At 43.1% G+C, this 22,828-nt stretch overlaps 2 protein-coding genes across 2 annotated transcripts; both read left to right on the forward strand.

Annotated features, from left to right (window-relative positions):
* Positions 1 to 1,046: 1,046 nt before the first annotated feature.
* letm2 (leucine zipper-EF-hand containing transmembrane protein 2) lies at positions 1,047 to 13,010 on the forward strand. The gene is made up of 11 exons (XM_071919512.2): positions 1,047 to 1,260; positions 1,895 to 1,963; positions 3,410 to 3,947; positions 5,728 to 5,871; positions 6,712 to 6,855; positions 7,206 to 7,409; positions 7,707 to 7,826; positions 8,341 to 8,460; positions 8,801 to 8,899; positions 9,225 to 9,293; positions 9,792 to 13,010. Exons 2-11 carry the CDS (start codon positions 1,917 to 1,919, stop codon positions 9,846 to 9,848), a joined length of 1,542 nt encoding a protein of 513 aa, XP_071775613.1. The 5' UTR covers positions 1,047 to 1,260; positions 1,895 to 1,916; the 3' UTR covers positions 9,849 to 13,010.
* A 1,289-nt stretch (positions 13,011 to 14,299) lies between these two features.
* On the forward strand, positions 14,300 to 17,084 carry LOC139926809 (uncharacterized). Its single transcript, XM_071918652.2, has 2 exons — positions 14,300 to 14,308; positions 15,515 to 17,084. The coding sequence occupies exon 2, from the start codon at positions 15,522 to 15,524 to the stop codon at positions 16,977 to 16,979; it is 1,458 nt and encodes a 485-aa protein (XP_071774753.1). The 5' UTR covers positions 14,300 to 14,308; positions 15,515 to 15,521; the 3' UTR covers positions 16,980 to 17,084.
* Positions 17,085 to 22,828: the final 5,744 nt, after the last annotated feature.

Genomic DNA, 22,828 nt, shown 5'->3' on the forward strand with positions numbered 1-22,828 from the left:
GAAATCAGCAGAGAGGAGGTTATTGGTGCAAATGTTATTGTTATGTGTCATGTGATTGTAGGATGGAGGTTTTTAATATTATGAATAAAGTGCATAAAATAACTGTTTTGAAACATTTTAACCTAAACACAACGCGATGCAGATGCAGTACGTTTGCAGTGGGGGCTCTGATTGGCTTTTATACTCGACGTAACCCTCCTCGCCTGATCTGTGCCTGAGAGGAGAAAAAACAAAAGAGCTCTCACTCTGCCCGTACTGCCTGGTACCGCAAACGTTGCAGATCACAGTGTGCTCTTGATGTAAATAGCTTTCAGGTAATGTGAACACACCTGATTTGCACAGTAGATATGTTACATATATTTAACAGTGAAGCACTTTGTACTTTGCATAAGAAAAGTGCTATAGAAATAGAGTTTATTATTTTTATTTTTATTATGAGGGTGTGTGTGCCTAGTAGTGGCTCGCTATTATTAACATTAATTGCTTTGCTAAGTTAGCTCGCTGGTGCATTAGCTGCTAGCTCAAAAAGCCCAAAATCAACTTCTCAAGCTACAATTCAAAGTGCTTTTTGGCTAAGGACAAGATCTTTTACCATCTGTCACAGTAACCTGAATTTGTAAACAAATCTACATTATCAGAGTAATCACTTTTGTGTAATGTATGTTGCTGTACCCAAGACTTTTATTTTTTTCAGTTGTCAGATAGCTCCAGCCATGGTTGCTAGGAGATTTCTGACACAAACTGCAGTGCCTCCGCTGGTGTTAATGGAAAAGTGCAGAATCTGGCCTATTGTTGCAGATGTCTTCCACTAAAAAGATTTAAGATGATTTCGACCAGGTTACATAACCACAATACAACATACCACCTCTGAGAGAGTACAGCAGGAGAGCGCATGCGTCAGGGTTAACGCCCACCTTTGCAGAGCGGAAGGTGAGCCAGTTTTTGACTACTGAGTTATTCATCTTTTCAAACACAGACGATCTTTGTCTGTACGCACACAACATTCACGCATGTACACTGCGACCTTTGCAGCTGCGAAAGCTGCACCGAGTGGACGGACCGAAAGAGGAACACGACGTTTCTCTGAGCGATTTAACATTATAAACCCATCGTAAATGGGTTTATTATCACGTCAGCCGTTATTTTCGTCGCGCCTCACAAAGTCGACCGGTTGTTGTGAATGGATTATATTGTTCTTGTCTCACCGAGAAGCCTTACAACGCCCTGTCAGCAGCCATAGCTTGGTCATTGACGCTGGAGGTAAGCTCGTCATCAACAGACTGCCATTTTCAGCTGCTAGCCAGCAGCAACAGCAAGCTAACTCACCGGCTAGGCTAAGCTAGCGGAGGTTGCCAGCTAACTTGCTAGCATGCTAAAGTTAACTTTAAATCGACAGCACATGCAATCTGTCTCCGTCGACTAGTTGCCAACGTTACCCGAGGAAGTATTTCAACGGTTCGTTTTAAGATAGATACATTTTCGACGGTTTGTTCGAAGATATTTGAGTGTAGCGATGTGGTAGCTAGTAGAAAATAGTCAACATTCTGCGGATTTCTTCCACGAGTGTATGTTCAATTAACAATATCTCATAGCCTGCTTCTGTTGAAGGAGTATGAGTCTACAGTGCTATCTTTAATTTTGTCATTCAAAGTTAGCCACAAAGCTAAACGTGATGACGTTTATCGCCGACTGACGTTTGTCTGTTAAGTTAAGTAACGTTAACCCTTATGAACATGTGATTTGGCTGGAGACAGGTGGGAATGGAAACAAGGCAGGCTTGTGATATGGTGTTGATGACAGAGCAATTTGTCTTTGTGCTGCTTTTTGGATCTGTTTTTCCAGACTGCCTGGACCAAACGGCTGAAATGTATTCTGTGTTTGTGTTTATTAACAGGATACCTTAATCTGCCCCTGCAATGGCAGTGTTTAGTCCTCAGGTGCTCCTTGCAGTCACAAGATCAAGGTAAGTCGTAGCAGCACTTGCCCGGAATTTAGGAAGTTAAACAAGACCCCTTGTCAGTACACAGAGGGTTGTATCCCATAGGGTTAACAAAATAATGAATTGATTACTAAAACTCCTCACAAAGTCCACTGATAATAGTTAGGCTACATGTTGTTACAGTGAGGTATCTGATGTATTGAAGGAGGGCCAAAAGCACAAGCTGTCTCTGTTTACATAGCGACTTAAGTGAAGCCTATATAGCTACATGACTCCAGTTACATACACACACTCTCACTTAGTGATGTAAGATCTGATATTTGGTAAGGAGTAGACTATTACATAACTGACACTGGATGAGCACTCTAAAGTGGGTGTATGGGAACTGGGACATAAATGTAGTTGAAGAACAGATTAACCCTTCCAAGCTGCTGAATGGAGAAGCTTGCATGTACAATATGTGAATGGGTGGTGTGAAGTGGCCAGTTACCAAAACAGTGGTTGCTGTGTTAGCCAGGATGCAGGTGAACAAATTACAAAAAAAAAAGAGTGTATGCACAGCACACCTTGAACATGACATATCAAACCCCTAAAAAGAAGACAACAGATTCACCCCATGGGGGGCTCTCAGAATCACAGCACTGAAAGGTCAAAAACAATACCTCAGGGCTGCGTTTGGGTGGTGTCAGGTTTCAGACATGGTAATTCTCAGAAATATTACATAATTAGCATGAATATATCTGATATTGAATTTCATGGGTAATAGTTTGTGAACAGGTACTGGTAAACCTAAAAAATGGTCCTGCCAATAATAACTTTACTGGCCAAATTAATCGATATACATTTTTTTATAGAGATGTCATCTTATCCATTTTCAGTGCCATTTTCTGTACAGAATCAGTTACTCTGAGTAGATTTAAAGTTTTAATGTAAAACTTGTCTCACTTGCTTATACAATACAAGTTTTCTATCTTAGTCTTCATTTTTTCTTTTTAGCGGCCTGCTATGTGTTTCCACATGGGAATAACATTAAGTTTCTGCTAATATTAGGCTAGTTAAACATCCAGGCAGCTGAGAAACAGGAGGAAAAGTCTGCAGAAGTTTAGACACTGTCAAATTGTGTCGAGCAGTGTAAGAGGCAGCGAGTCAGGAGCCTGTTTGATACAGAGCCACTGGTTTGATTTGATTGGATGGGATCAGAGTCAGACAACGTACGGTGGCCAGCAGGGACAAAGTTTGAGAAAAGGCTGTAGGCCGCATAACTGAAGAATTCAAATGTTATCGTCTCAAAGAGTTACCAGCCAGTATGCCTAGGGACCCTTACTGATTTATTCGTCAAAGACAAAGTTAATCGGCATTTGGTGCTTGCCGAACGTAAATGTAAACTTCTGGGCAGTAGTTCTGTGTAACAACTTTGACTTGCACCATATTATGTCATAACTAATCCATTTTTCTTTTTGCTGTCAACAGGGGATCATATTTGTTGTCCAAGAGGCACAGCTGCTCCTCTCTGTCATCCAAAGCCTATCTCCACATAGACCCGCCCCGCGTCTTATCTTCATTGTACCCACTCAGGCACTCCCGCTCTACCTATACCCACTGTTACCGGGGCCATGCCTCCTGCCACGCTCACAGCTCTACCTTACTAGCCAGGTCACTACACAGCTCAAGTGTTTGGCTCCAGGACACAAAGCAGGAGAACACCAAGGCTGTGCCCGTCCCTGCCCAGGATGGCCCTCCTGGGGCAAAGAAAGACCCTGCCGCCCCTCCGCCCCCACCCCAACCCCCATCAACTCCCACTCCAGCGTCCGCCGCTGCCACAGCAGCAGCTGTCCCTCCGGCCCTGGAGAGGGCAGTCGTGAGAAAGTCTCTGTATCAGAGGATTGTGGACGAGTTGAAGCACTACTACAATGGCTTCCGGCTGCTAGGCATCGACACCACGATTGCAGGAAGGATGGTGTGGAGGCTGCTGCATGGACAAGTGCTCACACGCAGGGAGAGGAGAAGGGTAAGAAGAACGGAGCGTGTAGGTTACGGTATAGGATGAGTTTTATTTACAGTCGGGCTAATTTGATTAATTCTCATCTGTGAGAATGCAACACCAGGCACAAGCATCTTTATAAGTTATGCTACAGTTACAAATTCATGGAGTGTAAAAAATGTTGAGCTGTATTTGCCTTCTTTGTTCTTTTTTTGCCTCTGCCTTCTCTCTTGTCATTTATTGCCCTCTGGTCACAGAAGGTGTCAGTCTGGTTTTTTAACAGTCGTCTGGTCTCTTCTCATTGTCATTGCAAAAGACTTAAGAAGTTGTCACGCTGGTTGCTCTGCTCTGAGGTTGTTATCAGTAAATCACTGACACATTTTATGCCTGAAGGCATGTTTTGGAACATTTTTACACACCTACCATGTCAATGGGGAATGTGCACCAGGGGTGTTGTGTTTCAGAGTTAGAGAGTATATAGAGAGGGGCTAGTGGTTAGAGAGATTATGCTGTTGTATAGGTCACAAGTTTGATCCCCGCAACTTGAACCGATGTGTCTATCATCAGCCATGTGTCCAGTCAAAATGAGCTGTAAATATGAGTGGTCAGTAGACTCTGAGTAAGATTCTAGAGATGTGAGCCTACGCTGTGTTGTTATTTACTGGCCTATAGGTCTCCTGGTTTAGCACAATACTTGAGATGTCTCAGTAAGTCAGTGGGTTAAGGCCTAGGCTATACCATGTACTTGTGATCTTGTAAGTTCAACCCTTGTTCGCTTATCTGTGTAGGTTGTTATTCCCCTTGACAGGAAATATGCCTTGTCTCTCAACCATTCACTATTAAATTAAGCAAACATAAACAATCCTTGAACAGTTCATGATTTAGTTATGATGCTAATGTAGAGCTGATCAATGCTAAACTTAGTTGTGAAGCACATTCAGTTCTAAAGTTGGTCAGGACGATCTGCTCCATGTTGTTGAGGATTGTGGTAAGATTATTATACTTTAATATATAGCATATGTGGTGTGGTTCTGTGTGGCACTTAAACATCTTCAGTGATCATCAAAATAATTATTTTTACTGCAGTATAGTTACAAACAACTGTACTAAGTAGCACATTCTGCCCATAATTTTATTGGATCAGTAGTTGGCACCAGGAGTACCAGGAGCCAGTTATGAAACGGCGAACAGATGATGTGGTCAGCTGAGCTGTCTTGGTTGTGTTCAGAAAGCATGAAATACGTGGAAAAACGTGCAAAAAACAAAACGTAAATGCCCACTTGAATTTGCCCTGCTGAGATATCTTAAGGCTTTTTATGTAGGGAGTAAAAACTCAGTGCCAATCTAGAAGCCGTTCCTTATATTATGAGCTCTACCTGGAGAGAACTAGGCAAATCAGCTGGGCTTTCTGTCCATTTATGGAGACTAGACACCTATAGGTCATGGCATGGCAAGTAAGCTCCATTCACTAATGAAAGGATACATGTCTTGCTGACTGACTGGTGCACACATTGAGCGAGCAAGACATGCATGCACGCACAGTGACCCAAGCTGTGTGCATGCCATGGTAGGACTATATGTGAGCTATTTTAGAAGGGAACTGGCACAGCTGCAGCGCACGTGTAGTAGCTCTAATATGCAAACACACTTCCAAAGACTTGGGCACTCACAAGGGTGATGGGATTTCCCAAAAGTTGGCAGATATTGTAACTTTACTAACTTTAATAGCCCATGATGCCAACAACATTATGTGACATGTTGGACATGTTTTTACTATTTTTTTAAATTTCCATCTTTCTCATTTCAGCTGATGAGGACCTGTGCCGACTTGTTCCGTCTAGTGCCCTTCATGGTGTTCATCATCGTTCCTTTCATGGAGTTCCTTCTTCCAGTCTTCCTCAAGCTCTTTCCAGAGATGTTGCCCTCCACCTTCGAGACAGAGTCCAAAAAGGCATGTGTATATACATGTGTATATATACATACATACACACACACTGCCGCCAGAAACTTGAACAACCTCATGACTGGGTTTATCCTCTCGCTTATGTAACTTGTCAGATATGGCTGAGGCAGCTGCGCTAAGCAGTTCAGACCATGGCTGATGTAAACTGATATAGGCAATTTACAGTGACAGCTTTATCAAAATGTACACACGGTTTCAAAATCCGTAACCCACATTCACGAGAGCAGGACCCTGACTTGTAAATGTCCCCATATTGATCTAATTCGTCTATTGTTGCTGTTATCATAATACACCATGATATGACATTCCATTGTGTGGCTTTTCAAACCTCCTGTAGAGGAGAAGCAGCAGGTTTCTGTGTTGGGCCCAGTAGCCCTGTCAACTCCAATGTTCCCTGGTTGCTCTGGAGCATGGTTGAGTGATTCACAGATATGCCCTTGTGCTCCTGGACAACAGAGAGGCGTCTGGCCTCTCAGAGCCTGGCATAACACAAGAAGAAAAAGGAACTAGTGTTTTGTTGGTAGAACAGAACAGCTCTACAATATCATAATTGGGTGGTAGTTGCCAGAGATCTCAAAAGACTATATCATCAAATTATGTTGGCTTCAGTACAATAATATTGATGATAAATGATTTTGCTTTTGTAATACCCAAAGTATTGTGATTCAGTATAACGTGATTTTACTTTACAGTAAAATAATTACATAGTATCCCTAATCATGCCGAAACTGAGAGACCGGGCAGTAATTGGACCATACTTCTCACTAATCACATCTAACTAAGCTGTTTTCAAGTACTTTTGGAACTAACCAGCCTCTGTCCTTGCAGGAGGAGAAGCAAAAGAAGGGTCTGGCTGCGAAGCTGGAACTGGCCAAGTTTCTTCAGGAGACTATTGCTGAGATGGCCCGCAGGAATAAGGCTAAGGTTCAGACAGAGGATGAGACACAGCGCTTCTCCACATATGTTCAGAAGGTAAACCATAGCAAAGGCAGCACTCTAGATGTTGTGTTGTATTGCTACAGTGTGTTCAGGATTGATCAGTCCATCGCCAGTGTTTCTTGATTCTATCTTGGCACTGGTTACCACCTTGCATCATTGTTCTCTGAGGAAAATGAATTGCTTTCACTGATCAGCTGTTGAGTTCATTCAGTCTGTTATTACAAGTCAAAGGTCACATGTCCCAGATACTGCAGAGACACAACACTAAGCAAGTTAGCACAACTAAAGTTGAAACCTAAGTAAAGTGTTCTCAAATTTAGACTGTGTAATGGTATTTTGTTTCGCTAAACTAGATCAAACTTTCTCTTCCGCTTGTTTTTTAGGTGCGGCACACAGGAGAGCAGCCCACCACAAAGGACATTGTTAGGTTCGCTAAGCTGTTTGAGGATGAGCTGACACTGGAGCACCTGGAGCGCCCCCAGCTGGTGGCTCTGTGTAAGCTACTGGAGCTGCAGCCCATTGGCACCAACAACTTGCTGCGTTTCCAGCTGATGATGCAGCTCAGGACCATCAAGGCAGACGACGAGGTGAGAGGGAGGAAGGGGGGCGGGGGGGGGCTGGTGGTGTAATTTGCAGTCATTATGGGAAGGGCAGAGAGAAAGGGGTAGAACAAGAGGAAGATGATGATGAAATTAGGAAGTTCAAAGGGTGGAGACCTGCTGTTAAGACATTTTAGCTTATGCTGCACTAAAAATTACCCTATCCATTGACACATCTTTTTGTTAGAATAAAGTTTGGAGTTTGTGCCAATCTCTCTTCATGTGTATCTCTCATCATGTGTTTGTGCAACAGTTTCTGACTCTTCCCTCTCTATTTCTATACAGATGATAGCAACCGAGGGTGTGGCGGCTATGAGTGTGTCTGAGCTGCAGGCAGCTTGTCGTAGTCGAGGGATGAGATCTCTGGGTCTCACCACCGACCAGCTACGCCAGCAGATGCAGCAGGTGAGACATTTCAAGCTTTGATTGGGTGACAGAAACTCCTGATTTCTCTAATGCATGATTAATTGGGTGAACCATTAGGCTAGGTCAAATTAATTTGTAGTTTAACGTGTATTGCCTGAGAGATTGTCTTGTCAGCTGTAGGGCAACAGTTATTATTATATTGTAAATTTAGTATAAACCACAGAGATTGTGATAAGAAAGTGATACATGCAGAATCTCATCATCAGTTTTCTATTATCAAACATATGGCAGTATCTGCTTAAGTGAAAGAAAAGATGAACCTTTTATTTTAAAAGTGTTCTGGTAATTCTATAAGTTTGTTCTGTGAACCAATACAAAATGAGTATAGGTATGCATTTTTTAGGTTTGACTGTTCATGGGCATCTGTACCAGTTTGGAATGGACTGAATTTGATTTGGAGTGGCCTTGATGAAAAATGTGTTCAGAAAAAATAGGAAACATCTGATCTCTTATCAATTACACCCACTAATCAATGTCCTTCTCCCCCATCTAGTGGCTGGACCTGCACCTAAAGGAGAATGTTCCTCCATCCCTGCTGCTGCTCTCCAGGGCCATGTACCTGACTGACCTCAAACCCAAACCCCCTGTCATCCCACCGGTACCCAAACTAGAGGTTAGTCCACATTCAACATACAACCACAGTCAGCCTGTACAGGCTAGTTAAACCTTACAAGCCTAAATGTGCCATTTAGAGAATCGGAGCGCTGTGCATGAAAGTCCAGTTTTAAGTTCAGTTGGTATGCAGGTCACGGATGTAGAATATGTTCTGGCCAGCTTGGTCTCTGAGCTCTCTGTGGAACACACCAGTTCGTTAATAAAAAAACAATAATAAAGACTTGTGTAGACACCTATAGACATATTAAACAGGTAATCTCAGATAGCCAACCATACTGTATAGACCCTCTTTTGTGGGGTGAGTTCTCCTTTTCAGATGTTTGTTGTCGTTTTTGCAGAAAGCCACTCCTCCTCCAGTGGAGAATGCTGACGCAACCACAGCCTCAGTCTCTACTGACATGCTGGCAGACCCTGCCCTGGTCATCAAAGACAGACCGGTCAGTACACTCCTAACACACAGCAAGACAAGATGAACTGTATTGATGCTAAAGCGGAAATTTGGTCATTGCAGAAGCTAAGCTTAATTTGTAGATAGCAATACAATAGATAAAAGATATTGAAGAATAAAGATACAACTACCTTATCATGCTAAAACAAAGTTTCTATGCTTGGAAGAATTTTTGGTATGTTGACAGTAAGGTTGGACAATAGTGTGCATCCTAATGTCAACCAATCATCATCACATATGGCTGATTTTGATGTATGCATTCATTCATTCATAGCATTCTTATATCTGTCTTTCTATCTGTCTGTCTGTCCAAGGTGGAGGAGATACGAGACAAGGCTCCTGTGGTGTCAGACAAACCTCTGTCTCCTGCTGAAGTCCTTCAGGTGAGCACCCATAGTTCCCTGGGCCTGTGTGCATCCACACAAACCAGTATGAGATTTGATGCTAGGCAGGGCTTCGTAATCCAGTTAGTTCCTCCTGGCTTTGATCTTTCTGGCATGACATGCTCATCTCTCACACCAGGACACAGCTACTATCCTGGAAACCAGCCGATTAGGTGTCAGACAGGAGACAGTATTCAAACGATGGTTTAAGAGAAAGAAGTTAAGGAGACTGATTTGGTGAAGCTATAAATGAAGGCCGGTTAGAAGAAGATCAGAGTAGCCCACACAGATGCAGGTAGCTACTGGCAAAATAAGACAGTTAACATGTCAGGTCTTATAAATTAATCAAATCAAATAAATGAAATTTTATGAAGAACAACGAAACATGAAGTGAATTTAATTTTCACTTTCTCCCAAAACACATAACAGACACATTCTGTCCTCGTCTGATAGATGTGGACACTGTAGCTAAACTTTGCTCTGTGACCTCTTCCCCAGGCTAAGGCAGCGACAGATGTGTCCCAGAAGAGCAAGATGAGTGCCAACGGTGTGTAAAGAGGTGCGGGAGGCTCCTGGCTGGACTGAAGGGGAGACGGGCTTAGCCATGGCACAACACCGTGTCCACAGGGGAAGTAGGGAAGGCAGGGGAGTAGTGGTCAGATGTCGGGCCGTTAGTGATCTACATTGCAGTAGCCATCAACCATTTGGAATCTATCCCTCCCCACCACCTTAAAATCCCTTGTCCCTTCTTCGGACCAGAGGGATGGGAAGTCCTTGGCCTCATTCAACATTGTTCCCTGGCGGCACCGCTGGCATGTGGATGAGAGCAGGTACATTGCTCTCTTCTGATCCAGATCCTGTTCCCCTCCTGCCCCTCTCTCTGTTAACACCCGGCGAAGGTCTGCTGCTAGTTTGAGTAAAGGAACACACCTCTGCTTCATCTCAGCAGCCTCTCTTTACCCTCTTCCCTCTGCTTTCAAATTTGTGCACTCCGTTCACTATAACTCTCCAGTTCAACGGGACAAAGTATCAACCTGAACTTTCACTGGACTGGCAGACCACTGATGGTGTGATCAATTAATTTTATATCCTGGAAGAGACGGCCCAGCCTGCCATTACACAACCTGCTTAATTGTCTGCTGGATGGTGTCTCCCTATGGTCTAGACCTCCTCGTCCTCGTCCTCCTCCTCCTCCTCGTCCTCCTCCTCCTCTTGTATATTTGTAAATATCCTGTATATTTTTCTCATTATCTGACATCACTGCAGCAGCAGCTTTGTACAGTTTGCTATGCAACTGCCTAATTTCTCTTAAACAAAAAGTTTGAACTTTTCCCTCTTAGCAATTTTATTTGGTTTTATTTGTGTAACATTTAACTTCAGTTCAGACTGTAGCAGAAGTCGTCTGATGAGATGAAGATGTCTTTTTTCAACTTTGTTGAACTTTTTGGTTCAGCAGCTGTCTCAACTTTTCTGTTCTCTCTCGGCAACTTTACCATTCTGAACCCCGGAGAGAGGTGCCAACATCAACAGACGGCACATTCTGAACCTTTGGCATTTCACATCAACCACAGGTTCAGGGAAAATCCCAGAATCTCATCTTGTCAGCTGATGACTAGCTGATTTGGATGGGCCCCGAGACTGAATGAGGTGGCATTGTGTGGGTGCTTGCGGCTGTAAATAGCAAATGAAGACTGGTATATTATTATTCTGGTTGTAAGAGAGAGCTCACTCCTTAACTCCAGGAGAGACTGTAGCGATGTGCACAGTCTGCCTCCACTGATGAACGGACAATCTGTAAAATTAGCCTATCTTATTCTACTGGAATATACAGTGTACGTATTGTGTTTTAAGGCTATGTGGCTACTTCCTTCTTAATTCATATTTGAATGAAAAGATACTTGACAGCATTGGCTGCTATTGGATATTATCCATGCAAATTGTTAAAACTATTTGTGAATATGTTGTTAGAAGCATCAAATACATTAATATTGGAGTAGTATTTAAATGTTGAAGCCACAAATGAGACAATTACACAGGAAAGTTTAACATTTTATTTTTTAGGTAAAATATATAGTGTTATGACTGTGATATGCCCAGCTATCCTACTTCATTAAGCTTTCATAATTATTATGACCTCGAAGGTCGCTATTTGAAGGTTTACCACGTAAAAGTGTACTGTATACACATCTGTATGCATATGGTTGTGTGTGTGTGTGTGTGTGACAATGCCTTAGCCTCTGGGAGAAATGTTTAGCATTAAGTCTGGAGAGTTTATAAACCCCCTACATACAGCTGAGATTGTTGGTGTAACTATCTCACTTGGCAACTCATCTCTCACCCTCTGGATGAAATGGAAGTTGTCGTCTCCTCTCACCATTCTTCCTCATAGCTCATTACCCATAGGCACTTGCTGGAAATAGATGCCATAAATGAATGGGTGTTTTTTTAAACAAAATGATAACTAATGAGATTTAATGTTCTTGGTTTTACATATGTTCCTATGGTTAAAGGGCGTTGGGGTTGACGTTTGCATTTTTCATCAGATTATATTGATTTGCTGTCCTACCGTGTCATTTTGTACTTGGTTTGATAGTTCACTTCAGAGAGTGTGTCCAAGACGCCCAGTCGCACCTAGTTACCTTTTCTCCTTTGTGGAATGTCTCCTTTTCTCCTCCCCACTCGATCCCAAAGTCAAGAATCCTTTCTCGTCTCATCATCACTGATACTGGGGAAAAGGTCTGTGTTCATGGTGGGAAGGAGCTCAAGAAAGGAAAAGATGTGAGAATCGGGAGTAGCTGCATTTATGAAGCTTGACTTGTGTTCTGCTGCCATATTTAACCTTATCCCCAGATTTCACTTGAAGCTCTGTGTAGATGTGATTTGATCTAAGCAACATATATGACAGTTTTCTTTGGAAAGAATCAGAAAGTTGGTGTTTTGAGCAAGAGGTCAGCGCTTAATTCACAACAGCCCATGTCACTCAGTTGTTGAGAAAGGCATCAGTATGTGTGTGTTGCTCTCCAGACGTTGAGTTGATATTGGTCGACGGTGTTTTCACCCCCATACATTTCATCGCTGGTACTGTGTATTGCATGATTAAATAGTACAGTAATGAAGCAATGGGAATGATTGGACTGGGCTCCTATTTCTGCCGTTACACTCGGACTTAAACATGTGCCAGACTGAAAGATGTTTGTAAATTGTCCTCACAACTACTGGATAAGACTAGTAGTGGTAGACATTTCTGAATTACCTGTCCTTGCTCATCGCTGTGATTCAAGATACCAAAATATGCCATAGTTCATTCATCAACAGATATTCCATCTTCTAAATATCCCTCATTTCATCTCTCAGCAAAGAAGAGCATTTGTTTCCTTTAATTAATTCATTCATTCATTCAGCATCATTGCACCCAAGTGTGCACTTAGAGTTCCATACTGTTGTATTGATCACTGGGCCTGCTAACTGCAAACTGCTCATACATCTATTACAGACACTCTGGTGTTTAAACTCCACTGTGATCTGTGACTCCACTCACACTGGAGGTCAAGTGAGTACTTCATCTGTAGGCCTGTTCTGTCTTTCAGTCCAAAACAGCGTTTGCTGTCCTGTTACTCATTTCCCTGCATTAAAATTGTGCATAATTTTACCATGTCAAATGAGTGTTTGGGTGATGAAAGACCAGAGTTCACATGATTAAATTCATGAAACCCTTTACACTTGTGTCCTGTTTCTCTCTGTCAACAATACGTATGCAATAGTAGTGAAAACCAGTTTATTTGTTTCAAATGAACAAGCAGTAATGTTAAAAGTTATCAGTGAGTGAGATTATAGTGAATGAGAACAGTAACTATTATGATGGTTAAAGTGGGAATCTGTGCAATTATTTTTATTGTGGCTACATCTTTGGTGATAAGTGGCCATTGCTGTAGTGATTTTTCCTGGGAAAGACCTACCTGACACTTGTTTCAAACAGGAAATGTAAAATCATGAACTGAATATTGGTTGAATTACTATTGTGTTATATCAATTGGTGATAGAGAGTAGTATAACATCTGTGTTTATATGGGAATGTCAGATTATTACTTTAAGGAAAACACCATGACCATTAACAGAGTTTAATTTATTCTTTAGTGGTTGCGGGTCAAAACAATCTTCTTGGGTGGTTCGTGGTATCGCTAGTCTGTCATCGATTTTGTTTTATGTGATCAGTCAGGACGCATTCATGTTCCTCCATATAGAAGGGCAGGGTGTTTTCATATCGATTTCACTGTATGACTCATCACACATCACGTTTTTTTTTTATTATTATGATGTTATCAGGCTTTTCATGGCCAGCAGATGGCGACATCTGTGTTCAAGAGTGTATTAGTGCAGTGAGCTCTGTCACAGCCCAGGCGTTTGCCCATCAAAGCTCTCTGGTTTTCTACAATTTCCACACAACTATGAAGCATCTTGTGAACGACCTACAGCTGTTGAGTTTGTTTTCTAGGAAGTAGTTTAAAATTAAACTTGGTCACATGCTTTATTCTGCAACACATCATTGTCATTAGATATCATTCTACAATCTGCATTAAAAATGAAACAGCACAAGTCCAAAACTGCTGTAGGCCTAATATAGGGTCGATTTTTGAAAATGCAATAACTTAACATTTAACCAATATAAAAACAATCAAATTTTAACAATGTCTTCTTTGATCGTGCATCTTCTTCATTAAACATCTGTGACATTGCCCTAAGCAAAGCTAAAAGGCTGGGAAAAAAACTAGCATAGACCACACAATTTCCCGTGTTTCACATGGAAAGATGACGTCATCAGAAGGTGGGTCATTATGCTGGGAACGAGAAGGTTCGGCCGGGTTCGGCTAGGAATAGAGCACTTTTGGAATAGTGTCATGGAAACTCCGCCCACATCTGTTTAATTTAGACCTTTAATTCCCCCTCGTGCCACAGTGTAGCGGACTGATCTGAAGACAGGGCGGTGGTGAACTCGGCGCGCGCTGACAATATTTAAGGTAAGGAGATTGAATTTTTGGAAATGACTTTGTTTGGATCCGTCTCGTGACGTTTTGTGGAGCAGGTGTTTTTTAAAAATAGACCGAGATGTGTGCATTGTACGGGCCAAATGCGAAATTGCGTCACCAACCCTATAATAAAATCCTGTTTGATTGTATTAATGTGTCTCACTACTGGCGCTGCGGTCTATTGATTGCTCTGCCTCCAGTGAACAAATAGGCCAACATGCTACCTTTGCTTGTGAAATTAGGCGACAATGATGTGAATACAGACTAAACATGACTTAACATTTAAGGACCGTGTGTTATTTTCCCTTTAGATGGTCATGGACGCTGAAAGAAAGAGAGCAAGACACGGATTGACCGTGGTTTAGAAGTAACGTTAATCATAAACGAGAAAGAAAATACTTAACGTTTGGCCAGCTGCAGTCAGCCAGAAAGTGTGCGTCTATAGTGAATAGCGCCATTTTGAAACGGACGTCCTGTTTTCGACCTACTGCTGTGTGGTGGGCAAGGCTGTGTGGTGCAAAAACAGTTATAGGCTGTCATGTTAATTTGGTGAACACGATTGAACGGTATGGCTTATTCCACACATATGACATAAAACATGTAATACAATAGCAAAAACAGCTAGTTTGCTTATACAGGCCCAGCTGCCCAACTCTTGAAAACAGTGTTGACTGCGTTTGTTTAGTCCTTTAAAGCTGTAATGAACTGTGTGAATATATTCTGTCATGATCCCTGCCAGCAGATAATGTGGTTTAATGTGTTGTAGGCTACTGTATGTGAATTAGGCCTGCTGTCTAGACCGCCACTTGTCCACCTTAACATGGAGAGTGGCTGAGTGACTCAGACTTACAAACTAAATTATTGAAATGTAAAAATATGCTGTAATGATCCTTGGAATTTTCCACTGTGACCACTGTTGAAATCATTGAAATCCACAGTTGTGGTGTAGCCTAATTAGTTAGTTAAGTAGGGATTAACAGTAAAACAGAATAAAAACAGTTTCAATTCCTGAATGGAAACTATTTACCCCCCCCCCCCCCTAAAAAAAACAAAAAAAAACAGCAATTCATAGTTTTGAGTGATGCTTTTTTTTTTTTTTAATGAAAAAATACTCTTTTGAGGGGAAAATAATATGAAGTAAGTATTATTATTTCATCTTCCCCCCCCATCTTTTACTTCCTTGTTTCCTCTCTGCAGTGCAGATATGAAGCTGACTTCATTAGCCTTGCTGTGTCTGTCCCTCCTCTTGGTTCACACCCGTTTCTCCCTGGCCAAGCGAGGAGGCGGCTTTGGGAAATCTAGCTTCGGCTTTGGGAAAACCTCCAGTCGTGGTGGCAGCTCCACGTCCAACCGGGGCAGCACCAACACAAACACAGGCCGCAAAACCAATCAGGGCTCCAGCTCTCAGGGTGGATACCCCAACCAGGCAGGCTACCCCCAGCAGCCAGGCAGAGCAGGGCAACCCAACCAAGGGGGTTATCCTAACCAAGGGGGTTATCCCAATCAAGGGGGTTATCCCAACCAAGGGGGTTATCCCAACCAAGGGGGTTATCCCAACCAAGGGGGTTATCCTAACCAAGGGGGTTATCCTAACCAAGGGGGTTACCCTCAGGGTGGCTACTACCCCCAGCAGCCAGGACGAGGAGGCTACCCCAACCAGTACCCAGCTGGTGGCTACCCTGCTGGAGGGTATCCAGCCGGAGGTTACCCGGCACGGGGCTACCCATATGGAGGTGGTGGAGCTGCAGGATACCCTGGGGGCTATGGTTATGGTGGTTACGGAGGTGGATACTTGAACCATAACCCCAACAACCGAATCCTGAGCCCTCACTATGGGGGCAGCTATGGATATGGGGGCTATGGGGCTGCGGGTGGCTCTCCGTTTGCCCGCTCTGTGGGCATGGAACCCTCTATTAAGTCCAAAGGGTTTGGGCGCAGTGCGGTCATGGCAGCAGGAGCCGGGGCAGTGGCAGGCATGGCACTGGGCTACGGGCTGGGGAGGTTCCCTCGCCCCCACTTCCCCTTCCACAACCCCCAGGAGGAGTACTACTACAACCACTACATGTACAAGAGATATGGCACCAAGTCCACTGATCAGAACGACTACAGCAGAGACTACAACTTCAACCCGCCCCCGATAACTTACGATAAGTACATGGAAACTTGCATGAAGAGAACAGACCTGCTGCCTGCGGCGAATCAACCGGGGAAGAATGAACCCGTCACCACCACCACTACTACTACCACGACCACGACTACTGTTGTCACCTCAGCTCCAGACAACAGCACCGGCAACAACAAATCAGAGAGTAACAGCACCGCAACCGAGATGTCCTTGACCCCTGCATCTGCAACTCCCAGCCCTCCAAAGCAGCCTGAAGCCAACCCGCAGCCCCCAGCTTCACAGGACGGCGGCAGCGATGATGACGATGATACGGTCAGCATTGTGGAGATCGGCTACCCGGCGCTGATCAATCAGGTGAAGGCCAGGCGGTGTGTGGAGCTGTACATAGTGTACTCTGAAAAACAGATGCAGGATAAGAGGTCTGCGGGACCCAGCGGAGGAGTGCAGGGACTAGGGATGGGCTTCTGGGAGCTCCTGACCGTGGTCACTGGGACCGTACTGATGCTACTGAACAGCAACATACTAATGCTGCACTGAGGCGTTCGCTAGAAGTGTTTAAGGAATAGAGATCGAATTGGAAGACGGAGAATGTGTGAAAGCAAGTCATAAACAGATGGAGAGTGATGATTAAGCAGGGTTGGGGTGTGTGTGTGTGTGTGTGTGTATGTGTGTATGTGTGTGTGTGTGTGTGAGGGGGGTGGGGGGGCAGTGATTATTCAGTGTGTACGGTAAAGACGGAGAGAGGAACAGATGGTGTGTGTTTGCCCTCTGAAGCTTCAGGACTCTCCCTATCGTGTGTGTATTTCTGCTTTGTTTTTTTGTTTTTTTCAATGTTTTCTCTATATGTAGGCATTGCATCCTTATGCATGTGCATGACTGGCACCACCTAGCTGGCATACATACTGCATCGCTGAACTGTATGTTCAAAGTAAGAAAGGGAAAGGTTAGATTGCAGAGCCACCCTGTTACAACAATTGCACTGCCCATTTCCTCTTCTGGAAGAGAAAGGGTCCATTAACTGCACTGTAATGCTGCAAGATTTTTGACGGGTGTGAGGAAATTGAACCATTAAAGTCCATTTAGATCACATTAAACTGGCTGTCTGCTCAAAGGAGGCGACATGATCCTCCCGGGTCTGGTATAATTGTCTGACTCTGTCTCGATCTAAACAGTGATGGATGTTATGGAAACACTGACTATCTCTGCAGCCATAGAAATTAAGTAGCACTGTCTGTCACTGATGAATACCTCAATGGTTGAGTGGGTGATGATTATGATGGAAGCCTTTTTCCATTATGAGTTATTCATGATAGAATAGTTCAGTCTTTGTTTTTTTTTAATTTATTTTGAGCAATCTTGTGTGTTTCAAAAAAAATCTTCAGAATTTATTTTTTTATTTCACTGATTCAGTTTGTGTGACCGGGCACTTAGGCTTTCTGTCCCAGGGGAGAAAGCAGCTGAGAGGATTAGCTTGCACCTGTGGGGCTGAGAGAGCCTCAGCCATGGTGATGATCTGTGTAAATAAACTGCTCTATTATAATGGAGATGAAATAGAAGTGTGGCATACAGTAAAGTTAGCTGGAGGGGCGTTGGTGGTGGAGGACCGTATGACTCAAGGACAGTCAAGAAGTGGAAGAACAGTGAATAATGATCCAGTATTATCAATTAACAATGGATCAAATTAATTTCTTAAACAAACTCGTACTCTGGCTTAAACTTGTAGTCTGCTAGTATTCTAATATTACTAACATTACCGCTTTCAGACTGAAAGGCTATACACTCTGAGCATAATTGTCTATTTATAATGCAACATATCTACACCTTTTTACCATAGCTTCAAATGGATAACTGGACTGTTATTTAATCAGTGTATGGTCCAAAGAAAAAACCCTGTTTGAGGTTGATTAATCTGTTTTTTATTGGGATAATCTGATGAGATTTAGTGGTTTTGGGGGAAAAAAACACGTACACAAGAACACAAGAAGTACACAAGAAAGGAAATGCCAAAAGTATGCACATCATTGTCCTAACACTCCTTAAACTATTAATTTAGGAATCAGTGCATGCAAAATGCACTTTCACTTGTGTAGTTCTCAATCTCCAATGGATGTATTATTTATGAATATTAATATTCATGCTGCAGTTTTATGTGTGTTGGATGACATTTCTAAAACTCTTCTATGTATCCTCTCCTTGCGTTGCACAGTACGTTGTATATCTTGTGAGTTTTGTATGTGTTCCCCTCCCTCCTCGCCCTGTGGAGTGTTTTGCCTCTCTCCCCTCTCTGGGGCAGTGATTGTAGCCTGTAAGTGCTCTTATGTGAGGCTCCTGATGTACCAATGTTGAACCGACCTGGATGCATATCGACCATCTCCAAAGCTATTGAATGTTATCTCGAATCATTAGCTGAGTTTACGGTTGGTGGGGTTGGATGACAAGATTTGAACACTTTTCAAAGACTTTTCTAATCGTGGAAATAGTCCTCTTTATATAAACCAACTTAATGTGATGTTGTGTGTTTCTACATTGTCTCTCGCTTTGATTGTATGTCAGAATGCATATACAGTATATCCCTTGTAAAGACCTGAATGCCTTTTTAATTTTTTACCATGGTGCATTCAGCAACATTTCGTCTATCCATTTCCCTTTTTGTTTGATCATGTTGGAGATTTACTAAATCAGTCCTCTAACTTCCAATCCTCTTTTCTCCCCACACAATCATCATTGATTATTCAGGGTGAATTTTCTGACTGATGGATGTGTCGGCTACTCTGATCACATTTACAGTGTTGCTGGAAGCTCTACTGAATACTGGGTGTTGACTTGCACTTTTCCCTTACCTACGCTTGTCTTGTCTAATAAACTTCTCAACCTTACTAATGTGCTTTTCTGGATTTTATTATTATATCAGGGGTTTGGTGCAAAAGGGGCGTAAGTGTCATTTTGGCTGGAAATTAGTATTATATTTCATTGGGAAGCTCTCGTTGAGCTCAATCTAATGGTCAAAACACATTTGTAACCATAAACAAAGTTAAAATAAAGGGGAAAATGCAAAAGACTCAAGTGAAAATCTTACATTGAATTTATATAGATAGCACTTAAAAGTTTTTTTTTTTTTTTTAATAAAATATACATTTTATGAATCTTAATCTTTGGAAAAGCATGAATGGTCCCCAGGTTGTGTTTTGAATAGGAAATCATGCAATCATGTTAAGTTTTGTTTATGTCCTGCTATAAAATTAGGAAAAAGTCAATTATGTCCTTTTGTTCTGAACCTTCTATATATGCCTACTTCTACTAGCTGTCTAATATAACACCATTGCTTGGGATCGAACTTAGAGGCAAAGAATAGTCAGCATCCTGCTTGTTAAAATGCCTAGCCTTGTTTTCCTTTCATGTTGTGGTGACTACTGCTGAAGGCTATATTGCTCCACCCTTTGTTTCCCCTTTAAAGGTCAGTCTGTGGTGGCAACATGTCTTATTTATGAAGGACTACATGTGACACCTCAGGGCTGCTGCTGTACGGCAGCTCTGCTCGGTGTTTCAAGGTTGACCTGCTGGATGTGAAAGGTAAAAAAGCGGTGAGAGGCCGAGAGCATCGTTAATATACAGCATGAAGCTCAGATTTCAAGATGAACACTAATACTATATCTAATCAATGACGTGATCATCATAGCATTTGCTCTCTTAACAAACATGAATGCTGATGTGATTGGCTATCTCATTATTGTCACCTGAAAACAAAACATCATCTTTAATCGGCTCTTGGCCTTTGAGACCCTTGGTGAACCTCACACCTGTTCTAGCAGCAGACAAGGCCACAAGCTATTACAGATCACCTGACAGGCTGAGTCATGCAGCCTCCCTCCTCATCCCCTCAGATCTCCATCTGCTCATTAAAGCCTTGTGCAGCAGCCAGACCAAACCAAAATCACAAGGCGCACCCTGCCTACGAGATACAAAGATTTAATTATACACACAAAAGGTGTTGATGGGAACGAAATAACTGCACTTTCTTTTCCCACAGAGATTGCCTGCTCTGAGAGGGTTTCATAATGCTTCAGCTTGTGGCCTGTTCTTACAGGCCTTTAGGTCTTTTACATTTCTGATGGAGCAGGCCGCCCACACAGCTATATTCCCCCAGTTAGATAAATGCCATGTGTCTTAATCAACAGTCATATGTCGAGCTGGACTGAAAGGTATAATTCTGACTGACAACCTGTAGTGTCACAGATGTCTTAAAAATCTAAAATCTGCCTGTGTTTACTTAAAATCTATACATATTCTGGTTATGTATACATGCCTCCTGGGTGGAGTCATGCATGTTTTTAGCATGCAGGTAAAATCTGAATGGTCACCTCAATTCAGTGAATAAAATTCAAGACAGCAATTTTTCTTCTAATTGTTTTTTTATATTTATATAACAACATTGTACAAGGAAGCACATTTAGTTATTCATGAAACAAGAGTCAAACTTAAAAAGTCTCCAAACATGGCATGAAACATGTATTGTATTTGGTTATAAGCATCATATTGAGCATAATGTCCTATTCCTAATATACAGTAGAGACAGAATGTGTGATGGAAAATGGTAGAGAGGAAAGTGGTTGAAATATACAGACAGAATGGCATTATCATATAAAATGTATAGCTGCTCTTAAACTGTAGTCCTGACATACTTTTTTGACATAGACTTAACTTGTTGAGGATGTGTGTGTGTGCCAGAAAGCTTCTCATATCATCAGATTCATCACCATCACTATAGCAACATCATTATTATCACCTTCATCATTGCCATCATCATCAAAAATATATATATATATTTTTTATATAATATAACCACGACTACAAATACACGAGAATGTCAAAAGGAAAGTGAAATGGGAATTGGGGATGTAGTAAACAGGTATTCCTCAAGTCAACTCATTGTGGCTCAGACCAGGATCCTACAGGAAGTGTCTTTACTCTGCTACATCTGTACACCTGAGGACTGGAGGATGACGTCACGCCGACACACTGTACAGGTGAGACGGGTCAAATTCCTCTCCCTCCTCTCGTGGATCTCATCCTGTCAATCTTGTGGTGTTGAGGAAGCAATTTGGTCATGGCACCTCATCATCCGAGAGTCACATTGTTTGGTCACATATAATAAACAGTTATTCTCAGTCACGGGTTATTATTAGCCGGGGTGGGTTAGGTTCTGTTCGGGATGCCATCTCCCTGCAGCTCTACATGACTGCCACCCAGTGGCCCATCAGGAGAGACATCAGGGAGCCGATGATGACTATGATGCTGTTGTAGATGGGCCCGCTGGATGCTCCGGTGTAGTACTCCATATCTCCAGACCCCTCGGACTCATAGGCAGGCCTGGAGCCGTAGCCGCCACCGTACCGCGAGCCATACCCACCTCCATACCCCCCATATCCTCCATATCCTCCAAGGCCGCCTCCGTATCCTCCGTATCCTCCGTATCCTCCATACCCGCCGCCGAACCCATGCCCGTACCCGGGGCGGCTCAGCGCAGACCCCACCATGGCCCCTCCTATGGCGCCCGCTGCAGCTGCCCCGGCTACTTTCCCTGCGCTGGAGCCGCCGGTCTGGACCGGGGCGGGTCTATAGGACCCGCCGCCGCCGCCCCAGCCCCGGCTGTAGCCTCCCCCACTGCGACCGAACCCACCGCGGCCGAAGCCTCCGCCACGCCGGGCGTCAGAGCCGGGCAGCAGGGCGGCGAGGAGCAGCAGGCACAGGGCCGCCGGTAGGAGGAGCTTCTGCTGGACTGGCATCATGCTTCCCTGCAACGATATGATAAAGACAAATCATGAGGAACTGCTCCATGATTGACTGTGTGATTGGAGACTTATCTGCTCTCTGTCTGACTACCAGAAACAGAAGAGACACAAGTGATTTATTGCAGACTGCTTACATGCTGAGCTCATGTTTAAAGCCTGTGATAACTTCCAGCCTTGAACTAATAGATCAGCCTTGAACTAATAGATCATCCGAGTCATTTATCAGTTGATTTGTGTCTGCACTGTTCAAGTCTTGGAGGCACACACTTTTTTTTCTCTCTCTCTCTCTCTCTCACACACACACACACACACACAGAGAGGGATGTTCTCATCATGGCTTTAGTCCTGTGTGGCTGATTATGTGGTATTTTTACGTTGCCGTTACATTAAGAGCAGAACATGGCTCCTAATCCAGCTTTGAGAGACGCTTCTTACACAAGAACCATCACTGCTACAATACAACTTGACCCTGCAGCTGACACGGGATCAGATAGCTTTCATAATCTCTAATGCCCATAATGGGCATTAGGATTTTGTAGGTTTATTCTGGTTCTGGATCTGTGAACGAGACATTCTGCATGAATGATCACAGTGCCA

Source organism: Centroberyx gerrardi, chromosome 8 (assembly GCF_048128805.1).
Source record: "Centroberyx gerrardi isolate f3 chromosome 8, fCenGer3.hap1.cur.20231027, whole genome shotgun sequence".
Taxonomy (NCBI): Eukaryota; Metazoa; Chordata; class Actinopteri; order Beryciformes; family Berycidae; genus Centroberyx; species Centroberyx gerrardi.

Excerpts from the sequence above, each read along its gene's own strand:
- LOC139926809 (XM_071918652.2), top strand. The coding sequence starts at position 15,522 with ATGAAGCTGACTTCATTAGCCTTGCTGTGTCTGTCCCTCCTCTTGGTT.
- letm2 (XM_071919512.2), top strand. The coding sequence starts at position 1,917 with ATGGCAGTGTTTAGTCCTCAGGTGCTCCTTGCAGTCACAAGATCAAG. Across the intron at positions 8,461-8,800 it reads CACCGGTACCCAAACTAGAG|AAAGCCACTCCTCCTCCAGT; the intron begins GTTAGTCCACAT and ends TCGTTTTTGCAG. Across the intron at positions 9,294-9,791 it reads CTCCTGCTGAAGTCCTTCAG|GCTAAGGCAGCGACAGATGT; the intron begins GTGAGCACCCAT and ends CCTCTTCCCCAG.